Here is a 22,924-nt window from a genome sequence, read left to right as displayed (position 1 = left end):
GAAGGACACGTAGGTGAACCCAACCAGCGCCACGCAGGGGTGCCCCGCTGATACAAATCTCTCAGCCCCCTTCCCTCTGCTGTATCCCTTGGCCCCGAGATTGGCCCGGGGCAGGAGCGGTGCGCGAAGGGGTCGGGAGATCGGGCCCGGCGGGCCTTGCCGCCGTGGTCGTCCTACACTCCCGCCCTTCGCCGCCGCTCGGGGCGGTGCGCTTCGCTGCTCTCTCCTCACTGGCTGCTGCGAGCGGTACCCGGAGCCCGACGGTGCCGACTGCTGTACGGTACGCTCGGCGACCCCCGGCCCGGCCCTGGCGCTCCCTTACAAGAGTCACCGCCGGACAGGAAGGAAAGACGGACAGAAAGAGGTGGAGCGGGAGCCGGGATCCCCCGTGGGATACGAGGCATTGTACGCGGGCGCCTGCGAACCGGCCGGAGCCTCGCACAGGGGAGCGCGGAGCCCGGCGGGACGCGCAGGCCGCGCCTGGACTAGCATGAGCCCGGGCGGCGGCGCGACGCCTGACGCTCCAGCAGCAGCTGCTCCAGGCGCGGCGGGGCGGAGGGGGGACGGCGGGAGGGCCGGGCAGGCGGGCGGTGTAGCCAGTGGTCTCCCCGGTGGCCTCGCCCTCCGCGTCGTCCTCCCCTAGCGCAGAGCCGGCGGTGGTCCAGCCCCAGGGACAGGTGGGCAAGGGTCGGCCGTGACGAGATGCGACGTTGACGGGGACCGCGGGCCGCTGCTGGCCGCTCATGCACTGAAGGCTTGAGTGGAGTGGCGGCGGGCGGGGGGAAGGAGGGGCGGGTTGCGGCTGCTTCCGCCGGTCCCGCGGCGTGAGAGGCGCCTTTAGGCCCACCCTCCTCTTGCTTTCTCCTCCTCTTCTCCCTCCTTCTTTTCCAGCTGCTCCTCCCGCCAGGCCGGGAGCTGCCACCGCCTCCCTAGCGCCGGGCGCGCCGCGGTCGGGGTCGCAGCCGGCGGCGCGGGGTTTTCCTCGTTTGTTTGGGCCTTTTGTGTCGCGGCTCACAGTTGGCTAAGCACGGCCGGGCTGAATCGGGTCATTGTTCGGGACCCCCGAGCTCCCACGCTGCACATCTCTCGTCCCCTTCCCCCTCCCTCAATCCCCCACGGTTTTTTGCCTGAGAAATCACATAACGTGCCTTTCCTCCACGCGAATCTGGGAGCTGTAAGCCGGACCGATTGCAAATGAAGTGTAATGCATTGTGGGACGTGTGTAAAATTGGATCATTCGAGGGGAAAAAAAAAAAAAAAGGACGGAACCTGCGGCTGGCTGCCTAGAAGAGGTAGCGGCGAGATGCGCGCAGGCTGTGCCCCGGCGGTACCCGTGCTAGGCTGATGCCCAGCAGCGCGCATCCAGCGAGCTGCGAGGCCTGACCCATGCTGCGGCGGGAGGATTAGGCTCGGGCATCCTCAGGATGAAGAAGACGCGGAGTACGACCTTGCGGCGGGCCTGGCCTAGCTCCGACTTCTCTGACCGGGCCTCAGACCGCATGAGGTCCCGCAGCGAGAAGGACTACCGGCTGCACAAACACTTTCCACCAGCGTTTATTTCCCAGGCATCACGGGGCTACATGACATCAGGTTTGTAACATAATTAGCGTGTACGGGAGAGCTTTATTGCGAGGCTGCTGCGGAATGTGTGTCTGGCCGAGAAGGCTGTGTTGGTGGGTACTGAGGAGAGCCTGCGACCTGGAGCTCAAGTTGTTATGAATAATGGGGGGGAAAAAAAGGGCATACATCCACCATTTTGTACCTCTGCAAGATTCATAGCAGGGCCCTCGCAATATGGTGTTTAAAATCTATTAGTCGAGTGAAATAAATGTATGAGAGAAACAGTTGTGTCTCTCTGTCGTGGAAGGGCAGTTAAAAATGACTGAGTGTGCAGAGTATGGAGCCCTTTGCTCCTTCTGTACTTAAAAGCATGTGCTGGATATTTACGGCTGTTCAAATGCAGTTTACTGCAGTTAACTCACTGGGCTTTCGTGGTTTTCCATTTTGGAAAGGAAAAGGGTCACCTGTGACTGCAAACGCTCTTGCCTAGTTACAGGCTCTTCGGGTTTCAGCTGCACGTTTCCGCAATGGCAGAGCAGGCTTTGGTGAAAATGACTGTAAACGCATTTGCATTTGCTGTTTGAGGTGTAGAAGGAGACCAGACCTGGGTGTGTGGTAGAACATACACGTGCATGTATGTTCGTTTGTTGATTGCTTTCAAGGGAGGCCATAGGGAAATAGCGGACACTGCACCAACACGGGAAAGAGCGCAAACAAAACAAAAAACAGCGCAGAGAAAGCCAGGCACTGGGGAGAGGCTTGGCCTCCACCGAGTGCTGGTGCAATTTTGGAAAGCCTCAGTGCCGTTAATGAAAGCTGCTCCATCACGAAATGCATTTTAATGGCCCTGGAATCCAGACGTTTCATAAACACCTGAAAGAAGACTTCGGAAAAGGCTGATAAGGAAGGAGCTGGGGGCAGAAAATCCTGGAAACCTCCTTTGTTGTTCTGCTGCTTGCTTATTGTGATGATCAGACATAACATTTCATTACTATGATGGCAAATTCCAATTTATCATGAAGGCACGTTTTCCCTCTGAGGCTCAATTTAGGTTGAGTTGGCAGATTCCTTTAAAGGAGAAAAAGAAGGGAGAAGGTGAAGGTATTTATTATGCATTACTGAAAATGTTTCCAGCCCTGTGCCCTGTCCCCCCCACCATTTCTGATGCAAAGGTTGAGCCAAAGATTGTGGTTGTCAGTTATATGCTCACTTTCCTATTCCTGGCTCTAATATCTCTTTTAGTCAGTGTATCAGTGTGAGCCAAACCATCACAGTCAGGATTGGTTTCTCATGTTTTAAAAATGTCTTGTGACTGTTCTTTCTTTAATGCCAGAGCACAAGGGATATAATACGCATTTTACTCAAAAATCTGCCTGTGTAAGAATATTGTGCTGTTCTGGCAATAGCCACTTTGATTTTTCCCTGTCCTGGGAAGCTGCATATTGAGAGGAAATGACAAGGATAATATATGCTTGGACAGCTGAAGAAGAGGAGAATGGTGGTGGAGGGGTTGTTTTGTTTCATTGGTGCTGCAGGACCTGAAAGCAGCTGGAAAGTCGAAGCTGTCCATACTGTGAAGATTTTTGTTGCTCTGTGTAAATACCCTGATATTCCCACTGCAAGGTACGCTGTGTTGGTTCTGTTGAAGTTGGTACTTTAAGGCCTTTCTTTCAATGTGGAAGCCCATATTTAAAAGAGCTCATGTGAGCATTTTGTGCCATGCGGTGTTTTTTTTAATTCTTCGGGGAAGTAGTCTGGCTCTGCAAAAGCTTTATCTTGGCAAGATTGGTACAATCCAACCAGACAGTCGAACACCAGCAATCTGCAGAATTAGAGGTGTCACCCTGCATTTTTTGGCAGATACCCTCCATGGTATAGATTTGTAATCTGCTGTGAATGCTTTAAAGTAATCTCCAGACCCACAGAATTCCTTGTTTATGAAAATACAGTGCATTGATTTCAATTGCAACAGCTGCAAAAGGACAAATGGTATGTTTAGTTTGAGTAATTTGCTAAAGTTTTAGGAGGAGGATACATTGAAAATCAAAATCAGCAAATGTTCTTGGATGGTTTTTGTTTTCTTGTTTTAATTAAACAACAACTTAGTAGGCTTTTAGCTGGAAATACAATTGTTGTCTCTTGATGGATAGTTTCTATTCACATTTATTTTTAAAGGATCGTTGTCCACTGCCTTTCTAAATGTTAGTTTTGGGAGGAATGTCTAATGCATATAAACATTCTCATTATTTGAAGGAAGCTCTCCTTCCTCACAGGAAATCTAAAGGAAGTCCTCTGGCATAAAAGTTGTGTGGATCAGGAATACAAATACAGTCTTTGTCACCCAGAAGGTTGTAGGGGAGAAAGTATCCCAAAGCACATGGGCTTTTCGAAGGGCTGAATTCTGTTTATCCAACCATTTAACCTCATCACCATTAGCATTGTTGTGGTTCTCTTTTAATTAAATGCTGCATTGTTTGGGATGGGGTTGAAGGGTGGGAAAGAAACCTTGGAGTTTTGCCTCAATTACTCTGCTTAGAGTATATGAAAAAGTCAAATAGCCTTCAGTAATCTGCTAAAAAGCTTGAAATGTTAATATTCGAGCATGCCTGAATGGGGCATGGAGAATTGTATGTATATTCCTTCAGTACAGAAATACTGAGTAATGGTGTTGCACTCAATGGTGTGGGAAAATATTTGGGGAAAATAGAGTCTCTAAGCAGAACCACATTTGCAATGGAAGTAGAGACCTCATGCCAGACTTGGTAAAGCACACCCAATCTTAAGCAGCCTTTTCAGTAAAACTGAGTAAGGACTGGTTTGATATTTTATTGATTAGAAGGAGCATTGGTGGTTGGCAGTCACATTTTCAATACTTGGGGAGCAAGCTGCCCATAATTATTGAAAATTGATACAGATGTAATTCAGCTGAAATTTAAGAATTGTTTGACAGATGAAGGGAGATGGAAGTGGGGAGGAAGAAAAGCAGGTAATTTTGAAAATCACACGTTTTTACTGCTGAATAATCTCTTGATACATCCTATTATATTGGCTGTACTCCAGGGTTTCTTTAGGCCTCCTAGCAACCACTAGGTTCAAAGGTCATGCAAGGAGTTCATTGTTCATGTGGAATATTAATTTCCCAGTGGAGGACTGACTTGGTGAAAAACCACTGAAAAAGAAAACTACAACAATATAGAGCTTTGACCTTGTGTGGAAAGAGACGTTGAAAAGTTTGAATCCAATAAAATTTGTATCTGTTACTGAAAAGGGGGAAATACAATTGAAATTTTTGATAGATTGCTGCTTTACTGAAAGGAGAATTAAGAATTTGTATGCAAATGCCAAATGGGATAAAACTTACTGAAACTTAGGAGGGCTCCAAACAGTCATGTAATATATATAGCTTTTGAAATTCTGGAATCTTCTTGCCTTTCTCCCCTGCCTTTTTCCTCTCCTAAATAAGAAAGATAAATCCTGGTTTCTGTTTCAGTGGAGAGAGGAACTTCACCCTGTGGTTGACCCGGCCATTATGTGTTAGAACTGAGTAGTGCTCTGGAAAGAAACAATTTCTTCTACAGCCTTCCTTGAGCTACTTCAGTTGAAGATCTTGGTGCTGGACGTAATGTGTCACTTCGAGATTGTGTGTGGTGTAGGGTAACAGTCCCGCACAGGTAACATGAAGAAACATCAGGAGAGTTTTATACAACAGCAAAAACTGATTCCGAAGCATACGTACTTGAAGGTTACCTTCTAAAATGTTTGCAATTACTTTATTGCTATGAAGTTTTCTTTTGCTCTTGGTGCTCCAAAGATGAAGGGTTAAATTCAGTCTCAGTGTTCCCCTACTGTTACTGGAGTTTCATTACCAAGTTGAGCAGAAGGGAAAGAAGAGAAGTATGTGACACTGCAATCCAACTGATGGTATCTGTGTGCAAATTAAAATTGGTAGGAGGGAAAGATATCCTCATTCTGTGTTCTAAGGATGTTTGATAGAAGCTGTAGGACTGCCTCTGCAGCCTCCTTGAACAGTAAGAAAAAACTTGTGAGTCATTTTCGCAAATGTGAGAGTCTTAAGTATTTTTTTTTAAGCTTGAACATCTAATAAAAAGTAATATTTGGAAATAATCATCCACGATCTAAAGAACTCAGTTTAGCATAATTGAGAAGTGATAGATACATGCAATGCCTTGAAGCTCATTCAGTTTTTCTGTCCTTTATTCAGTTATCTAAAGAAATATGTTCTAGCTTGAAAGTAGCTGTATTGTAATGAATATTTAATGGAATAATCACTATTGCGTCACCTTCTTTTTCTCTGAGTGTGGTATTAAGCAACATCTTCTTCTTCATCTGTTTAACAGTAATGCGATTGCTATTTCCTTGAATTCTGAGTAGTTTTAGGCTGTCCTAACAGACCCATTACTGGAATAGAAAAATCTGAGAGCCTGTAAGTGTCACTGGCTGGCAGAGCTAGCTTTGCCTCTCAGCTCCTGCTCCATCTCCTTTGCTTCAGCCTTTGCTGATATGATGAACCCCAAGCAGTTCACTCCATTCAGTTACCTTAGGGGCTATGCTTGCTTTATTGTTTGGGAAGTTGCTCCTGGGCTTGTTGAGCTTTCCAGTCCCTTTTGGCCTTTGAAGCATCCTCTAACTTTGACAGAGAAATAGGAACTTTCACCACATCCTAATCAGAGGAAGGGGTCTAAGTGTGTCTAACTTGAGCAAACTTGGTCCAAGTTCATGGACCAGTCATGTTGCACTTTCTAATTCATTTTGTTTTCCCTCTGGTTTCCTGCCTAAAACATGCAACAGAAAGTCTTCCCTCTTCTTTTTCTGTGGAATCCTGTTCTTCACTCCTGAAGTTGCCTGTGCAGCGTTGACTCATGTACAGCACTGTGCCTGTGTGTTATGCCACTGTCTCAATGCCTAGCCCTTTTCTACCAGATACTCAGATATTTTCTGCATATCCTTGGCTTCACTTTTAGACCAAGCTGTGAAGAGTATCCTGTGTATTTGTGCATTCATTTGACCAAACTGCAAATGACTGTTTTTCTTCCTGGCTGCTGTGACCTATGAGGAAGGGGATCTAGATTAGCTTTTTGTCCATGACATTAAAAGTAAAATCAAAGATGAATGAATATAAGAAAGAAACAAAAGTCTATCTATCTCTGGCTATCTTACCTAGACCTGTTCAGGTTTCTATCTCGGTTTAAAGCTTTCATCCCCGCAGTGCTAGGTTTCAGGTTATTCCCCCTGCCCCAGCCTCTGACTCTGCTAGGATTCAGAGTCTTCCTGTTCTCTCTGTGGGTTTGTTTGGACCTTTGGCCAAGCACAGAGGTGCTCCAGGATCAGGTCACCAGAGAGTGTCATCTCATTGGCATTTGGACAGAGCTGTCTAAATTCAAATTAATTTCTCAGAAGTCTGGTGATTGAAGTAATTTGTTCTATACACACTAGACATTATGATAACCTACTGAAGATACAGGAAGCTCTTCTTTCAAGAACAGACAAGGGTTCAGAAGAAACACAGTACTGATTCATCACAAATAGCTCTGAGTCTTTCACAGATGTAGAAATTCTACTCTGTTAGCAACATTTGATAAACCTGAAGGGTGTTGAATATCTTGCCATTTTGGAATCGAATAGCAGCCACATCTTTGCAAAATGCATTACTTGTGGGAGAAGGCTGAAATGTGAGGATTTTGCAGATCACCTTGGTTTAGTCCAGTGACCTGCTCACTTGTGAACAACAATAGACCTTCATTTGTATGCAGGAGAGTTCATCCTGATGTAAACTACCATCTTTGTAACATTATTGCACAGTTTATAGAGGTGCAAGTGCAATCAGGTATGAAGACTAAGAAGTTGATATGTTAAGTGCATTGTAGATGTCCTCAAAAGTAGTTTCTTTTCTATGTTTTGAGGAGCTTCTTTAGCATAACTCTTTAGCAGGTTGTAGAATATCTCTGTGAATATAATTAAAATCGAATCAGCATCCTATCACCTAAACTCTGGGCTGTGATTCAAGTACAGCAGTGCTGAAAAAGATTTTCAGATAAATTTACTCTTGACTCCTGAGCATGCTTTTACCTGGCTGGAAGAGGACAGTTTTACTGTATTAAAGGCATGATAAAAAATTGTCAGATTTTAGAGCTTGCCTAAAAATTATTAAATAACGCAATGTTAATTGTGGTTTAATTTTCCTTGAAGAGCATGATACATTATATTATCCCAAATGATAAAGCTACCTTTAAATTACCAAAACTGGATATTTAATGGTTTTGGTTGAGTACATGTAAATCTGGGGCTACAAATATATAAGAAGTTAGGTACTTCTTTGTAAGAAGTACTTCTTACCCTACTGCCTAACTATTTGGTTTAATTTTCACTACAAAAAAAAAAAAAAAAAGGAAAAGGAGTACTAGGTAGGTTAAATATGAGGACAGGAAGCAGAAATGAGGATTGAAAACTTCTCTAGAACTCTCAGGAAACTACTGTGTGCTTCTTGTCCTTCCAGTAATTTTTGATATCAAGGCCGATAGCAAAGTACTTCTAGGCAAAATGCTTGAAAATTTGAGGTGCACAGCTCTCCCAGGCTGAAACAAAAAATAAAAAAAAAGGATTTTCAACTGGCTTGAATTAATTATAAAAAGACTAGCAAGTTTCCCTATTGTTTCCCAAAGAGACATTAAAATCACTGGGTTTGAAAGGCAGAAGGTGAGAGAGGTGTTCCCAGTTGTCAGTGGTCATGTTTGTTTTCCTGGGAATTTTACCTGTTTCTACAGTTACCTACACTTAGATTGTATTCTGCTCAGTAGGAACAGAATAAAACTGTACTCTGCATATATTGCCACAGAATAAAATTGTATTCTGTAGGTATTGTCGCAGAAAAGCTCCTACCTCAATGCAAGCTGTGAATTGCTAATGGGGGGTAAGAATGAACATCCAAAAATAGGTGTATTGTGTGTAAACAGAGCAGTCCTCATTCTGCAAGATGAAATCCTGCATTCATTCAACCTTTGGATGCCACTGTTCATAAGAATTTTCTGTCTCACCTTCCTGCAAGCTGACAAAGAAAGCCTGTTTATAATATTAGCAGTAAATGATGTGAATTGGTTGTTATTCGGTATTATGTCGCTTCTGCCATATGAACCAGCTTTTCACAACCCAAAGATAGTTCTGCTTTTCATCAAATTGTAGATGATCTGATTCCTATAATTTTAAAATACAGGGGTGGTTCTCATTACTTCAGTGGGGGATGTTAGCTGCAGGAGATAGCTGCAAATGCGCTATTAAAAATTTCAGGTTGTGGTGTTGAAAAAATACATCTCAAGGGTTTTATTGGATCTGATAGGGTGTGGAAAGAAGACAAAAGAGGAAGAATGAAAAAAATTATGTGAGGAACTGCTTTTAATTTATGTAGACCTTTGATTCTTGAGGGTAGGGATGGCCTATGTATTGCACATGGATTTTGGGTATTGTGGAAAAAAAAAAAAGAATGAGAATCTTATTGTATTTATTCTAGATCTTTTTATGTGGTGAAGGTAGCAAGAAGACAGACAGTAGAAGAATTTTACCAGTCTTACATTTTGTATCTGTCTTGTAAAGTTATACCTTAGTTTCTCTGAGATCCATTAGAGGTATTGGTGACTAGGCAGCTGCTAGTGTGCTTTAGCTTACAGCCAAAATGATTGGACATCAATGGCTTCTCTTTAACAGTTTTTCTTTACAAGATTTGTCCAGGTACCCTAGATGAACTGTAGCCCTCTGTCTTCCTTATGCCTTACTGACTAGGGGTTTTATTTTTAGAAGTATGTCTAACATTAGAGTAGACCAGACTCCTTCACACTAATTGTTGTGTTTCTAAGCACGATGGAGAATGCAGCTGCAGTTTGTCTGGGATGTTGGAACTGAAGCAATATAAAATTACCTTCTTTTGTCTGGGTATTGTCCTCAGTGTGGTATGTATATCCATGAAGAATCTCCCACACTCCACCTGTGCTTGAAGTGCTGATAGTGAGTAGAAATCTACATTTAGTGATCTCAGAACACCTTTCCCAGATATTATTTTGTTTTCCAGATGCATTGTTTAAAGAAAAAAAAAAAAAAGAATGCCCTTCTGTAGTGAATTTGACCTCAGCATTTTGAGACCTGAAGTATATAATAGACAATTCAGAAATAATTAATGTGGCCTGGAAAAACCAAAGTTCAGTATGAAAGCTGAGTTCATCATAACACAGGAAGCTGTGCTGGGAGAACCTAGATTATATAAACTAGTTTTCTTGCCCATTTGTGTTCTTTTAATTTCCTCCATAATTTCCTATGAATTTCCTGTTGATGACCTGTGACCTAGTTTCAGAAGATGAACTTCTGACCATGTGTGATAACGTTTTAAATGCCATAAATTGGACCATTTATCTTACAAGCCAGTGAAGATCATGTACTAAATTTCATGGTGGTGCTTACCTTTGCCTCTTAAATATCCAATGTGTTTTAGACCAAAGTACCATTCGTTATTTTCATAGGATGTTCTAAATTCTGCTCTTCTGAGAATTTACATTCTTGGATCATACAGTGACCTTGTTTTACTGCACATAAGCCTTAATCTAAATATTTTTTGAAACAACATGAAACGGAAATATTTTTTCCAAGGTTTTCTTAAGATGTTTGTGCTTTTAGGTGTAAATGCTGCAGGGCTGGCTGGGTGAATAGGAGGAGCAGAATTTCGGAAGAAAAGATTTATTTTCTTTAGCATTAAGTTTGAAACAGTTGCAACTCCCATGCATAAACTGGGCATGTATGCAGCACTTCTCTTTTGTGACCCAAAGGGTGGATACCACTGGCCACAGAAAGTTCACCTGCAGCCCAAGTAATTCCTCAGCCTTTAATGTTAACTTCAGGGCAAGTTTGCTGACACAGAGGTGGATCACAAATGGCTTGCTGCTGTTAGTGCACAAGTGGCTTGCTGCTGATTCCCTTCCTTTGCACTAGTCCAGTCCAAAATTATGAACAAAGGAAATCCAGCTTTGGGGAGTATTACAAGTTTGTATTATGTTTCTAGGCCTTTAATCTCTGCTTTCATTGTGGATGGATGTAGCTACCTTCTTGCTCTTCAGTTGTACAGGTTACATTGGTTTGTGATGGAAATCATGAACTCTTAGAGAAGTTAAGAGGAGTGGTGTGTATATATACACTTAGTCAATAGGGTCGTTGCATTGAAAGTACTAGAGACCAGGGTTCAGTGCAAATATTTGGGGCTTATGTATGGGACAAGTGTGAAACACAGAAGCAAAAAATGGTTTGCTTTCTTTCCCCCACCCCCCCCCCCCCCCAGTTTCTGAATACCTTTTTAGAATTTCTCTGGGCAGAGATACGGCCTCTATAACCAAATATTTTTCATGTTTTTTTGTTTGTTTGGTTGTTTTTGTTTGATTGATTTGTGTTTTCTAAAATCATGAGGCATTTTCCATAGAATCAATCTTAGGTTTAATCTGTATCATTATTTTAATTGCAGAAGTATTCTTCTGTAACTGAGTATAAACTAAGGCATCTTTTGGAAGCCTCATTTTAAACCCCACCTTCTTTACCTCTTTTCACAAGAGGGTGAAGCAACTCGGTAAGGTATTGTTTATTTTAGAGCCACGTGCTTTTCATCAGATATGTGGTCTGCTGTATTGCCCTGTGCTGCACAGTAGAGCATAGTTTGTATGAGTTTATTAAATTTTATGTTGTAAACCTCTACTCTGTGTGTGTGTGCTAATAGTTATACATGAGAATGCATGCTAAGTCCTCAAGGGTCAGGCTCTGTCCTGTAGTGGGGAAAGTGCACAAGTTTTTGTTGGACTGTTCAGGTATGAAACTTTAACTCCCAGCAGCATTACTTTCCTGAATGATACAGGTACCTGTCTCTCTTATATGTTTTCTTTGCCTACATCAGGGATTTGGAAAGGCTGAGGAGGGCATAGCAGTAACTGCTGTGTAATGCTCACTTTTAATGGAAGTCAGCCTTGGAGTAAGGGCCACAGACTGGACAGTTAGAGAAACTGGGGCAGGCTTGCCAGAAACAAGGGCGCATGTGACAGCAGTGAACAAAAAGACGAATGATGGGCAGAGTTGCTGCTCTGCTCATGTTCTTGCATCCTGGTCATGAGAAGTACACTTCCCCAGCTCACTCTTAGATTTCAATTGGAGATGTTCAGGGCCAGGTTGGATGGGGCCTTGAGCAACTTGGTCTACTTAAGAGGCATCCATGGCCATGGCAAGGACGTTGGATTAGATGATCTCTCAAGTTTCTTCCAACTTAAGCCATTCCATGATGCTATGATTTAAGTAATTTTAACTTGCTGGATCTAAATCAGGACCATTGCTCCTTCACTTGCATGTCTCTGAGCTCATTTCAAAGGCTAGTAATCGATATAACTTTTTTCTGTCTATCAGATGATAATCTCATTCAGTTTTCATCCTAGTGCTGATTGTTCCAAATAGAGCCATAGGCATGCAGCAGTACAGTACATTCAGTTTTTAATTTTTGTCCTTTTTTATCCTAACAGTGTTCCATTTTTCACATCTTCTAGAAATGTACTAAAGTAAAATGAAGTGTTTCACTGTAGCTTGCATTTAAGTCATGAAAAGATTAAGTTAAAAACATTGAGTGTGGTGGGTTGAAAATTGCCCCAACATTAAATTTGCCAGACCAGCCATTGGAAGCAAATGAAGCTGTATTTGTAAGTGAAACTACAATCTACAATTAAATGCAATTAATATATACACAATATACAGTGTTACAATATTTACAGATATTTATAATTTATAAACACCGCAAGAACCCCCCCTGGCCAAAACCCAGGGGAATTAATAATAGCTTCTCTCTCCCTGCCCTCTTCTTACCCACCTTGGGCACAAAAGGGACAAGAGAAAGAGCAGAGAAGTTGTTGTTAATACAAATCACAACGAAAGCATTGCAGTCAAGGTCAGTAAAGACAGGAGAAGCATCAGCCAGAGAGCTGAAGAAGTGAAGAGAGAGAGAAATTGTTTTCATTACTAGCTTGTGTTTGTTATCCGTCCAGTGGATTGTTTAGAACTTACCATTATTTTCCTTTTTACACCCAATAGTGATTTATTTACATTCTATTATTTTCTGTTCAAGATCTGTGAAAAATTTTGAAGGTACAGCCTGAAACTACCACATTGAGGAAAAAAGCTTTACCTGCATGTGTCATTGACATTCATTCACTAGTTAATGGAGCAGTTGGACAAGATGGTGCATTCAAGCAATGAGAAAACATATAAAATGATGTTGGATTTTACTCATGGTTTGTTGTCAAACCAAGCTCTGTCAATACTAGATGTGGCAAAATCATGTGGTGGTGCAACTGCCCTCAAGAATTATCTTTTTCTCTTTAGTAGCAAGTCAGCTTCAAACCCACTTTTTCAAATCACAGTATTTAACCTGTGTTTTGCAATCATAAGTGGATGCATGTATGTGCTCCTGTGCATAATGCTGGGAGGGCTGTTTTGTAATGGGGGCCCAGCAAGGAGAAAAAAATAATCTAAAACCTGCTCTAGTATACACTGCTATGCCATGACAGTTTTGGGTGATGGTTTTCCAGGCAGAGCTGAAAGGAATGTGGAAAAATTTTCCTTTTTTTACCACAAGTGAGAAGCTAAGAGTGGTTGTGCCAGTTAAAACCCAGGTCTGTCTTGCCCGTTCTGCTGTGTCTGGCTATGACCACAAACAGGTGTCCAGGGCAGTGGAAGAAGAAACCCAGTGATTGGGGTACTTCCCCACCTCCAGCTGGTTCTGGCAATATGGTTTATTTATTTGTGATTCTCAGTAGGTTTCTCTTGTGGGTACACTGTGGTACCTGTGTGTGCATTATCAGTAGTAAGCTTGCATCAGGTTTCATCCTGTGTTCCTTGCAGCATTTCTCACCAATGAGCAGTATATGTCCATGTGAAGAAGGTTTTGAGGCTCCTAGTATTTTTTGTGGTGGAAAAGAAATGCAGATCAGTTCTTGGGTAAAGAGGCAGCATCAGTCCTGTCTCTCCAAATACAAAACACAAATTCTGGATTCCTGTGACTGGGATATTAATAGTATTCATGTCATCCCACATTCTCTTCTAAAGGCAAGCAAGAAACATTTGTTAATTATTTCTGTAATTCCATTTACTCCTTTTTTCACTTAGTTTTATTCTCTTAGTTCCTCCCTTTCCTTCCCCTCTGAATTCTGGGCATCATGAGCCATCTCATCTTGAAGGTGACACAAGCCTAGATGAAAGGCTTGCATTAGCAGGAGTTTCTTGTTATATCAATTTTTGACATTCAAAAAATGTCAACTCCTGATTCATATTGCAAGCAGGATCTGGTGCCAAAATGTAAGTAATTTCCAAGTCTTCTGCTTATTAACAAGGCAGAAGTGCTGTTTCAAGACAGAGTTGTCCTGAGAAAATACTGCAGAAGTAGATCCTAACGTTTCATGTCTTGAGGATATCCTGGTTCTTTAATTTGGAGGCTCATAAGATTAATCTTGTTTGAGAGGTAATTGTTCAGCTAATAGCTAAAGGCCATAATTTTCCCATTTGGCCTCGTGAGCTCGTGACACATTGGGTGTCTCAGTGAAAGTGCAGGTTTTTGTAGGAGCCAAACGTCAACATCTCTGAAGGCTGGTAAATTGGGCTGTGGAGATTTCAAAATCCACACGTGTGGATTTGCATCTGGGCTTTAACTGCCCCCATTCATGTGCTCAGCAAATAGGCTGCCTTTGAAAATGGTGATGGAGTGTAGAGATGAATACCTGTCTCATCACCATCATCTCTCTGCAGAGTTGCCATCAAACTTATGTCCCCAAGCCACATTTATTCATAAACCAGCATCATAGAAATGTTTTCTGAAATGGATTTCAGGAGCGTTGTGTAAGTGTGGAAGGAGACAACTGTACGTGGTGGTTCCTCCACTGATGCTCCATGTGTATGCCGCACATAGTCCAGCCCTGCCAAGGGATGCTCATGGGAATCATCTTTTTGCTGTGTATGTGCAAAATGTATAGCTTCAGAGCACATTAATTTCATATATATTGAAGGACAGAGAATTCAACCAGGGACTGATATTTAAGTGAAGCAAGAGTAAACAGGCATAAAACTCAAGTGTTGAACAGGAGATTTCTCTGAGTGGAGACTACAGGCCTTTCCCCAGTGGTTATTTACAACTAGCTGTTAAAAGCAAAGACAGACAGGAATTTTTGTGAGCTAGGTTTTCCCATTGTTTTCTTTCATAGAGCTTCTCTCTCTTGTGGGTACTCAGATGTGTCTTTGTGTGGCTCAGCTTTGGCTTCAGTCTTTCTTCAGTACACCTTGTGATGGGCCACCAAAACTTGTGGGGATATATGACCTTTGAGATTGCTCTTCCTCTGGCAAATTTGCTTGATAATGTCCAGCAGTTAATACGTGGAAGAATTGAAAGTGCAGGACTAAGAGAGACCACAGTGTCACACCACATGTTCCATCATGAAACCAGACCCCTCCCAAAGTCTACAAACAGGTCAGCTAGAAATATATGGGGGCCCTAATGTCAAAGTATTTAATTTACTTAGTAGTTAGATTCTAGAAAAACTGTGGTTAAACTCAGAGCATTATATTAATAGCAAAAGGTTTTTCTTGTTAATCCCAATTTCGGGGCTCTTCACTAACAAATTCTTCTGAGTTTTCTCCCTGCTTTTTCAGCAGTGGAGAGGAGTAAGATGGTTAACTGCTAGAAACCTGTAGGTTGTACTCTGGTTCAAAGCGTAAGTGCTTCTTTCTATGTTCAGTCTAGGAGAATGTATTTAATTCAGCATCCAGGGTAGCCCTGGATGTATAAGTGTTAAAGGAATGGGTCATAAATAAAGTTGGAACATTCAGCAGTATTTCACAACTCTGAAATGGAATACATGAAGTGCAGTGTTAGCAAATGTTTACATAAAACATGCTAGGGTATTACATGGAACAGTTGTACCTCTCTCATCCTTATCATAGGCACATATCTCTAGCTAAAGCCAAGTGGCTTGCAGGTTTAAATTGCTCAGTATTTTTGAAGACAGTGTGCTAATGAAATATGCTAAATAGCTTGGGTTTATGTGTGAGCATTTTGGGTATTTTTTTTTTGCCTGACTACTTATCTTTGAAGACACAAAAGTCATGTAGTCAGAAATAAAAGTCCAAAGTCAAATGAATTTAATTGCAAAGAGCTGATGTTTGTGGATGCTCTTTAGCATTTGCAGCTCAACTTTTCAATTTTTTAAAGTATTTTGTATAAAAATACTTATGTAAGAGTAAATCTTACACCTCCCTTTTTCACAGCCATTAAAGGTTCTGACAGTGGGGTTGCTGTTTCCATGGTCAGGAGCAGAATGATGGGACTTTGATAGCCTGCCACCAAGCCTGTGTGACCAAGTGTTTGCGAATGATGGGAATACTGCGTACTAATATTTATCGGATGTGTTGTGGCTCCTGCTGTGTTGTACGCTTGTAAAAGCTGCCTGAAACCATTTCAGAACAGCAGTAAGAATGTATCGAGACTCTCAAATCTGTAAGAATGTATCATGACTTGTTTCTAGAGATCTAGAAATCATAATTATGCTCAGTTCTTCCGTAGTACATGTGGGTTCATCGTTTTGGTTTTGTCCTGTGAAAAGCAAAAGGCATAATCTGCTTTTGTAGCTTGCATTCAGATAAGTTCATGTTCATGTATAGTTCAAAATGGAGAGATGTTTTTCTTTTAGTGTGAACCACTAAAATTATGATCTTATGGTGCTTGTCCTCATTTTTGTGATGGTAGAAGACTGTCATCTCCTTTGGTGTGATGTCTCGCATTGTGATTGCAGCTGTAGTTTACATGGAGGAATAACTTTAGGCAGCAAATTTATATTGGATTTATAGATTTTATTAGGATAGTTCATCAGATAAGAGCAGCCAGATTTTCATATGACGTAAGGAAATGTTCTGTGGCTCACTGCTAAAGCAAACCTTGGAAAGACTTTGGAGGTCAGAGGTGGGATGTGCTTTCTGGTGTTTCAGCAGCATGACATCAGTGGAGATGTCTTTTTTTGTGGTCTTGGTGGTAAGCACATGTGCTTTGAAGTTATTTCTTTTTTATTTCAGATCTAGCACTCCTGAACTCCTTATGCTTCTCATTGTGAGTAATCAGAGGTTAATTTTATTTTTTTTACCTTTCCCTTTCTTTTGAGTCTCTTCACTCTTCCATTTCATTCACCACATTGCAGTTGGGAATAGGTAATTTTATTCTGTATTGGAACCAGTGAAGCCCCAGAAGCAGATACTTCTTAGTAGCCAAAGAGACTGGGAACCCAGCAGCATGGTGGTATTTGAAGTGCTGGTTTGTAGTTTCTTGATGCTGCCTTCCATATTTGGCAGTACTCTGCCATCTTCCACGTTGTGATACTTGAATACCCTTCTTGCTTTGCCTCTGCAGGCATTGGTCAAGTGGATTCAGGTATAACACATCATTTTAGAAATTTTGATCATGCCCCTGGCTCTTGAGAGAGAAATGGCTTAGCATCAGTTTTACCAAGGGGAGCTGAGTCTGGTAGAAGCTGAGTTGTCGTGCTTAGAGGAACAGCCAGACAAATGACAATAGAAAAAAACCTCAGGAATCCTGAAGCCGAAAGTACGAAAGTATCAAGGGATTTATAAGATTTTTTTTTTTTTTTTGCAGAATTTATAGCAATTTTTTTTTCTGCAAATATCACTTGCGAGTCTTTAAGGAAATAAGTTGTGGTTTTGTGTCACCAAGAGAAACAGACTATGTTTTTATTTGTTTCCTTTATTGCTGTCTTAACATATCCTCTGAAACCCCTTCAGATATCTCAGGGCTGTTGATGTCCTGACAGTGAATGGCTCTATTCCAAGTTATTTCCAAAATAAAGCTTTTACTGATTTCTATGGACTTCGTCAGCAACTTTCAGATAGTTTCCTGTGATGTTTGTAGGAAGTTTGACCTATAAAATATCAGCAAGTATGAGGAGAATATTAGAAAATTAAGCCACTGATTCTGAGTTACCAGCACATGTGCTTTACCTCTGGTTCTCTCAGTTCCAGTGGTGCAAGACATTTTTGCTCCTGACCTTTACCCTGAGACACTCCTGCCTTTATTTCACCCTCAGGTCTACGGGGTTCTCTGCCCCCAGACGATGACCTTACTTTCAGGAAAGGTCCCTTCCCACAACTGTGCTTTCTGCTCTCATATCATGTAGGCAGAGCTTGAAGTGCGAGGATTTGAAGGTTTCGGGAAGCAAGACCAAGTTTGCTTTTACAGAGGAATCGAAAACAGAGCTCTGGGTAGTGAACAGAAGCAAGATATCAAGACCTATGGGATTGTAGGACACAAGCATTTGCTCTTCAGGCTCGCTTACTGTCAATATTAAAATACTGTAATCGGAGAGAGAATATTTATGTGTTTGGATCTTTTCTTGCTAGGGGGTGTATATGTTTTGTCTCTATAAGGAAATGTTTACTTGCATTCAAAAGTAGTGGTACTTCACTCACACCCAGTGCAGAGTTTTTTTCTGTACATGCATTCAGGCCAAGCTTAATGCAGCATCTTCTCAGTACAGGTGAAACAAAAAGTCATAGAAAATTCGATATGTTTTGAGTTTTTCTTGCTCCCTTTTTATTAAAAAACAGCTTAATTTAATGATCTAAACCAAATATTGTATGCTGATCATTGGTATGGCTCATTTTGTTATTTGTGGGTAAGTTGTTTTGGTTTTTGTTGGGTTTGTTGATCTGAAGCATCGTGGTTTGGGGAAGAGATAAGGTATAATTGTGTTTAATTTTTTTGCACGAGCAATGTGATATTTTGGCTTCAGAGATGACAGTGGTATGTTGAAGTAACAGTTTAAAACTATTTGGAGAAAAATGCATTCTTGTTGTGTAAAAGTCACTAGCTGACAACTGTTGTAAAATGATCTTGGAATTCATTGACTTAAGTTTATATAGCAGGTAGCAAAGAAACTTCATCCCAGAAATCTAAACTTAGGTGTTAAATGATCTGGGATGCTACCTTTCCCCCATTCTTAAGCCATTCATTAGTAAAAAGGAAAAGAGAACAGAAACTAAGGGTTAAGGGTGCAATATTCTGACCTTCAATCTAGTCATTCTTCTGTGCAAAGAAAAAATGTCTCACCTACTGCACTTAAATGTTGCAGTGGCAAGAGTACTTGTGCTAATTCAAAGCATTCAGGATTTAAAAGTAGTTTAGTCAGACTTTTATTTTTGAACTAAAATAAATAGGCATATGGTAAGTAGAAGAACATATAATCACCCTGCTGCCTCAAAATTCTTTTGAGGTCAAGAATTTGAAAACAGGAACTTATAGTGTAGCTTGTGAACACAATAGGAACAGCTGGTGCTCAGCACTTTTGAAAATGAGGTCGCTTTATTCTTGGTTGAAATGTGCAAAATGGGTCATCTGGGCATAGGCTCAGGACAAAGGCCAAGCACATGGCCATTTATAACCAGGTTGTCCACATTTCCAAACCAGTTGTTTAAAAGTATTTGGTTAAGCAAAGAAACACTGAGATAGGTCTGCATTTCTTCCAACTTTTTAAGCATAGCACTCGTTAGGAAAATAAATCACTGCCATGTATTTTTAAAGATCTACTCATCCTGAGGGTGACATCATCCATATTTTCCAGTTACCCCTCCCTCTTGTGCCTTTCTACTTGTCCTTCACATAACCTACTTTAGGAAACACTGCTCTATTGTACAGTCCTTGGGAATGCTCCCTCTGCATTAGTCTCAGCTCTGGGACTTCTCTGGTCCTGCCAGCAAAACAAAGGAGAAAATCCCAAACATGCACAAAACTCATACCATCATCATCCAACCCTAAAGATGTGTTAGGAAAAGTAACAAGAGCTCAGTGTAGATTTGACTGTTGAGTTGTCATATTATTTTCAAAATATGCATAAGTTGATAGCATTAAGGCCCAGATTCTGCACTTTTCAGTAAGTGAACTATTACTAAAGCATCCAAGGTGATGGTATGAGTCACAGGATACAGGCATATCAGTTTGCAGATTTGAGACACGATGTTGATCCGTGTTGACTGTTGCATGACATGTATCAGAAGTTTAGCATGAGAACTGATACATTTTTTCAATAGGAGTATGCAGGTCTTAGAATCCAGACCCTGCTACCAGCCATTCCAGTAGCCAGTACATGATGGTATCTAATGGAACACCTAAATGAGCAAGATCGTAGAAAAATTCAGATCGGAAGAGATCTCAGGTGTTTGCCTTCCAGCCTCTTCCTCATAAATCCAAGCCATTCCTCTCAAGTGGAGTTGAATGCTTGTGCACAAACAATGCTTTTTAAACTCCAGTAAATTCTGTTAATTTATTTGGGGAATGGAACATGCAAATCACAGTGGTCTTAAGCAAAAGCTTGAAGCCCGTGCTAAAAAACACAGTACCTCCAGTTCAGGGACTACTCTTTTTTTGTCATTTTGTCTTACCTAGATGTGTATTTTGTTAATCTAGGCCTGTTTTATGCCATTTCTTAATTTAACTGCAATACTGGTTTTGTTGATTACATAATACTTCTGAATCATTGTTCTCATTTTCTTTGTGCAGTTTTGTGTCCAGTTGATGGAATAACCCAAGAAAATACATAGTGACATTATCAAGAATAAACAAACCAGAAGGTAAAATTATGTGTTCTCAAGTCCTGTGCGTTTTGCCACTTGAGGTGGACCTCTGCTAAGAGTTAGCCAGGGCTTCTTTTCATAGGTAGCACCAGCTCTCAGATGTGCCCACGAGAGTGGTTCTCATTACTTTATTATTGTAAATTCAGTTTACTGAGGCAGACTTGGTGATTGCCTTCATACAATGAGATAATTTCCCTGTCTGAACCAAGTTTACATTTTGGCTAGTTTTTAACAAAACCTGTCAAAAAGAGCATAGAGGAAAATGACAAAGTGGTGATTGCAGCAATGAATTCTATACTAGAAAAGCATAAAATAAGAAGGCAGCTCCATGGTTGGCAAAGAACAGCCAGGGCTGAGCTGGGGTATCAAGTGCTCGTCATTGCAGAACAGAGTGTTGCTTGTACAACATGTTTGTTGTAAGTTTGGTTTTGAAAAGTGTTTCTCTTCCATTGAAGAAATTCAGCTGAACGATGTATATGAAGTGGCAACTAGGTAGTTAATATGAAGATGCATAATGGGTTGGGGTTTTCTTTTTTTCTCTCTACCACAAGGTCTTGGATATCTTTCAGCAGTCAAAAATACTATCTTGTGATACCACATGGCTTTACCACTTCCAGTTTCACTGGTAGAAGAAAGCACTTAAAAAGTGAAGGATAAGATTCCCTATGTCTTTCTCTTTCCAAGGTTTGCCTTGAATGAATTGCTGCACTGAAGAGTGGTTAGTGACTAGCCAGGAGATGGAACAAGAGAGGCTGGTATAGCAGACAGGAACAAAATTGTCTGCTGGATGCCCAAATGAAAGGGCTGTGTCTGGAGGAGCAGTGGTGGTGTCTGTCTTGTTTTTAATGTCGTGAATTGTCTCCCTTTTGACTTCATGCCAGGCTCTAGTAGTTTTCATCTTGTGAGGTTTTCATCTTATGAGGGAGACTACTCAGGTTTTGGCAATTGCTGTAATAGAGTCTTGCTTTGCAGAAGAGGTATTTGAAGGCTAACAGAAGTATTTGCTAGTCATTCCACAGTGCACTTTGTGTTTCATTTCATCCTCAGCTGAAACTCTTGCTGGGCTAATAAATAAAACAGTTTGTGAGTTGCTTGTCTAGGATTTCACATGTAGTCATTTCTGTCCTTGCAGGAGTGGCATGCTAAAGAAGCTGAGTACAGTGTGGGTTCTGTTTAGGAAAGAGCCATTTCTGGCATCCCTGCAGTATCTTTTACATGATGGTGTTTTTGTTTCTTACTCAGAGCTGAAAGGTTTGTGCATGTGTTATGTGGATACAACTATTTGTGTGCCCTACCATAATGCAGCAGGGATTTTGGAACTTTGTATTGCATGATACATTTCCCTTGAAGTGGTTATTTTTCTTTTCAACTTTTTGCACAGCCAAGACTTGAAAGCAGCCCTCCATCGAAGTGTAAATATTCATATAGGTAGGTTGCAATCCATATCTAGTTGTGCTTTAAATGTTGTCATTGAGAACATTTAGATTGCACACATATCCTTAATATGGAGCAAAAAGAATGGAATGGAGGGGCAGCCCTTCAAGCCTCTGATCTGCCCAGAGAAAAACTATCCTCAGTGCGGAGACTGGATGGCATTCTAAAGGGATCTCTTTAGACATCGGTGCACAAACCTGAAGCAGGGTGACTGTCGGGGGAAAAAAAAAAAAAGAAGGTATGTTTCTGGATAAGACTTCTGCATGCTATGGAGCTTCAAGAAGGCAGCTGTAATCAAAACCCTTGGACCACAGAGCAGCCAGTGCAAGGGAGGGAAGCTCAGAGAAGATTGAACATTTCCTTTGCCAGGCTTGGTGTTCTCTGGTGGTCAGCAATGGGCTGAGAGCAGAGTGTAACCTGCAGTGCTAGATGGCTGTGCTGCAACGAGAAAAGTGCCCTTAACTGTAAATTTAGACAGTTTAATCATCAGTGAAAGAACCCTCTGCCCACAAACTCTGCCTAAGTCAAACTTAAGGGGCTTTGCTTCCTTACATACCTAAGGTCAAGTGACTGCATAGCAGCTCTGGCATCTTCCCCAGTGAAATGCAGTAGTGCAGCTTGCTGTGCTTAGTGTTGGATGATACAACAAACTCCTTGATTTGAACACTGTTCAGGAGGGTGTAATTAGCTTTGTCTGCAATACTCTGGTATTAGCTGTCATAAGAAACAGCTGTGGTACAGTCTTTTTCACTTGTAGAAGAAAAGTTTATTCGAGTACTGCATGCTTGCATGTATGTGTGTATATATATCACGAACCACAGATCTATTTGATACTGCACTTTTAAAAACTTCCCTGTGCTTCTTTTGTTCTGTACCAGTTGTTTATTCTAGTGCAGTGTACTGTGGTACTGATCACTGTCTGCATCTGTAGTGTTTTTATGTTTTTAAGTGAAGGGTGTGGGGGCCTCTGTAGAATCTTTGTGATATATAGGAGCACACTATCTCTTTGTTCTATCTCCATGAGCTTTGTTTTAAGTGTTTTCTGTCTTTCTTTAGCTTTTTTGTGCTACAGGTTAAATCACATACATGATGCTCTTGTTTTGGTCCTGTGCACAGATGACTCCTAAACTCCAAGACCCTTTGTGATATCCCTTTGAACACTCATTATGAATACTCATATGAATACACATTTTTACAAGCAAAAATCAGTTGAAATACTCTTGGGGATTAAGTA

The 22,924-nt window shown here is 41.3% G+C and overlaps 1 protein-coding gene across 1 annotated transcript in view; it reads left to right on the top strand.

Annotated features, from left to right (window-relative positions):
• Positions 1–1,424: 1,424 nt before the first annotated feature.
• The window catches only part of STOX2 (storkhead box 2), a 66,637-nt gene continuing 45,137 nt past the window's right edge, over positions 1,425–22,924 (top strand). The window contains exon 1 of the mRNA XM_054383208.1: positions 1,425–1,590. Coding sequence (XP_054239183.1) covers positions 1,425–1,590 — 166 coding nt within the window. The remainder of the gene's footprint in view (positions 1,591–22,924) is intronic.

The sequence above is a fragment of the Indicator indicator genome, chromosome 8 (assembly GCF_027791375.1).
Source record: "Indicator indicator isolate 239-I01 chromosome 8, UM_Iind_1.1, whole genome shotgun sequence".
NCBI lineage: Eukaryota > Metazoa > Chordata > Aves > Piciformes > Indicatoridae > Indicator > Indicator indicator.
The sequence above is the reverse complement of the archived record's forward strand: the minus strand, read 5'-3'. Positions and strand labels throughout refer to the sequence as shown.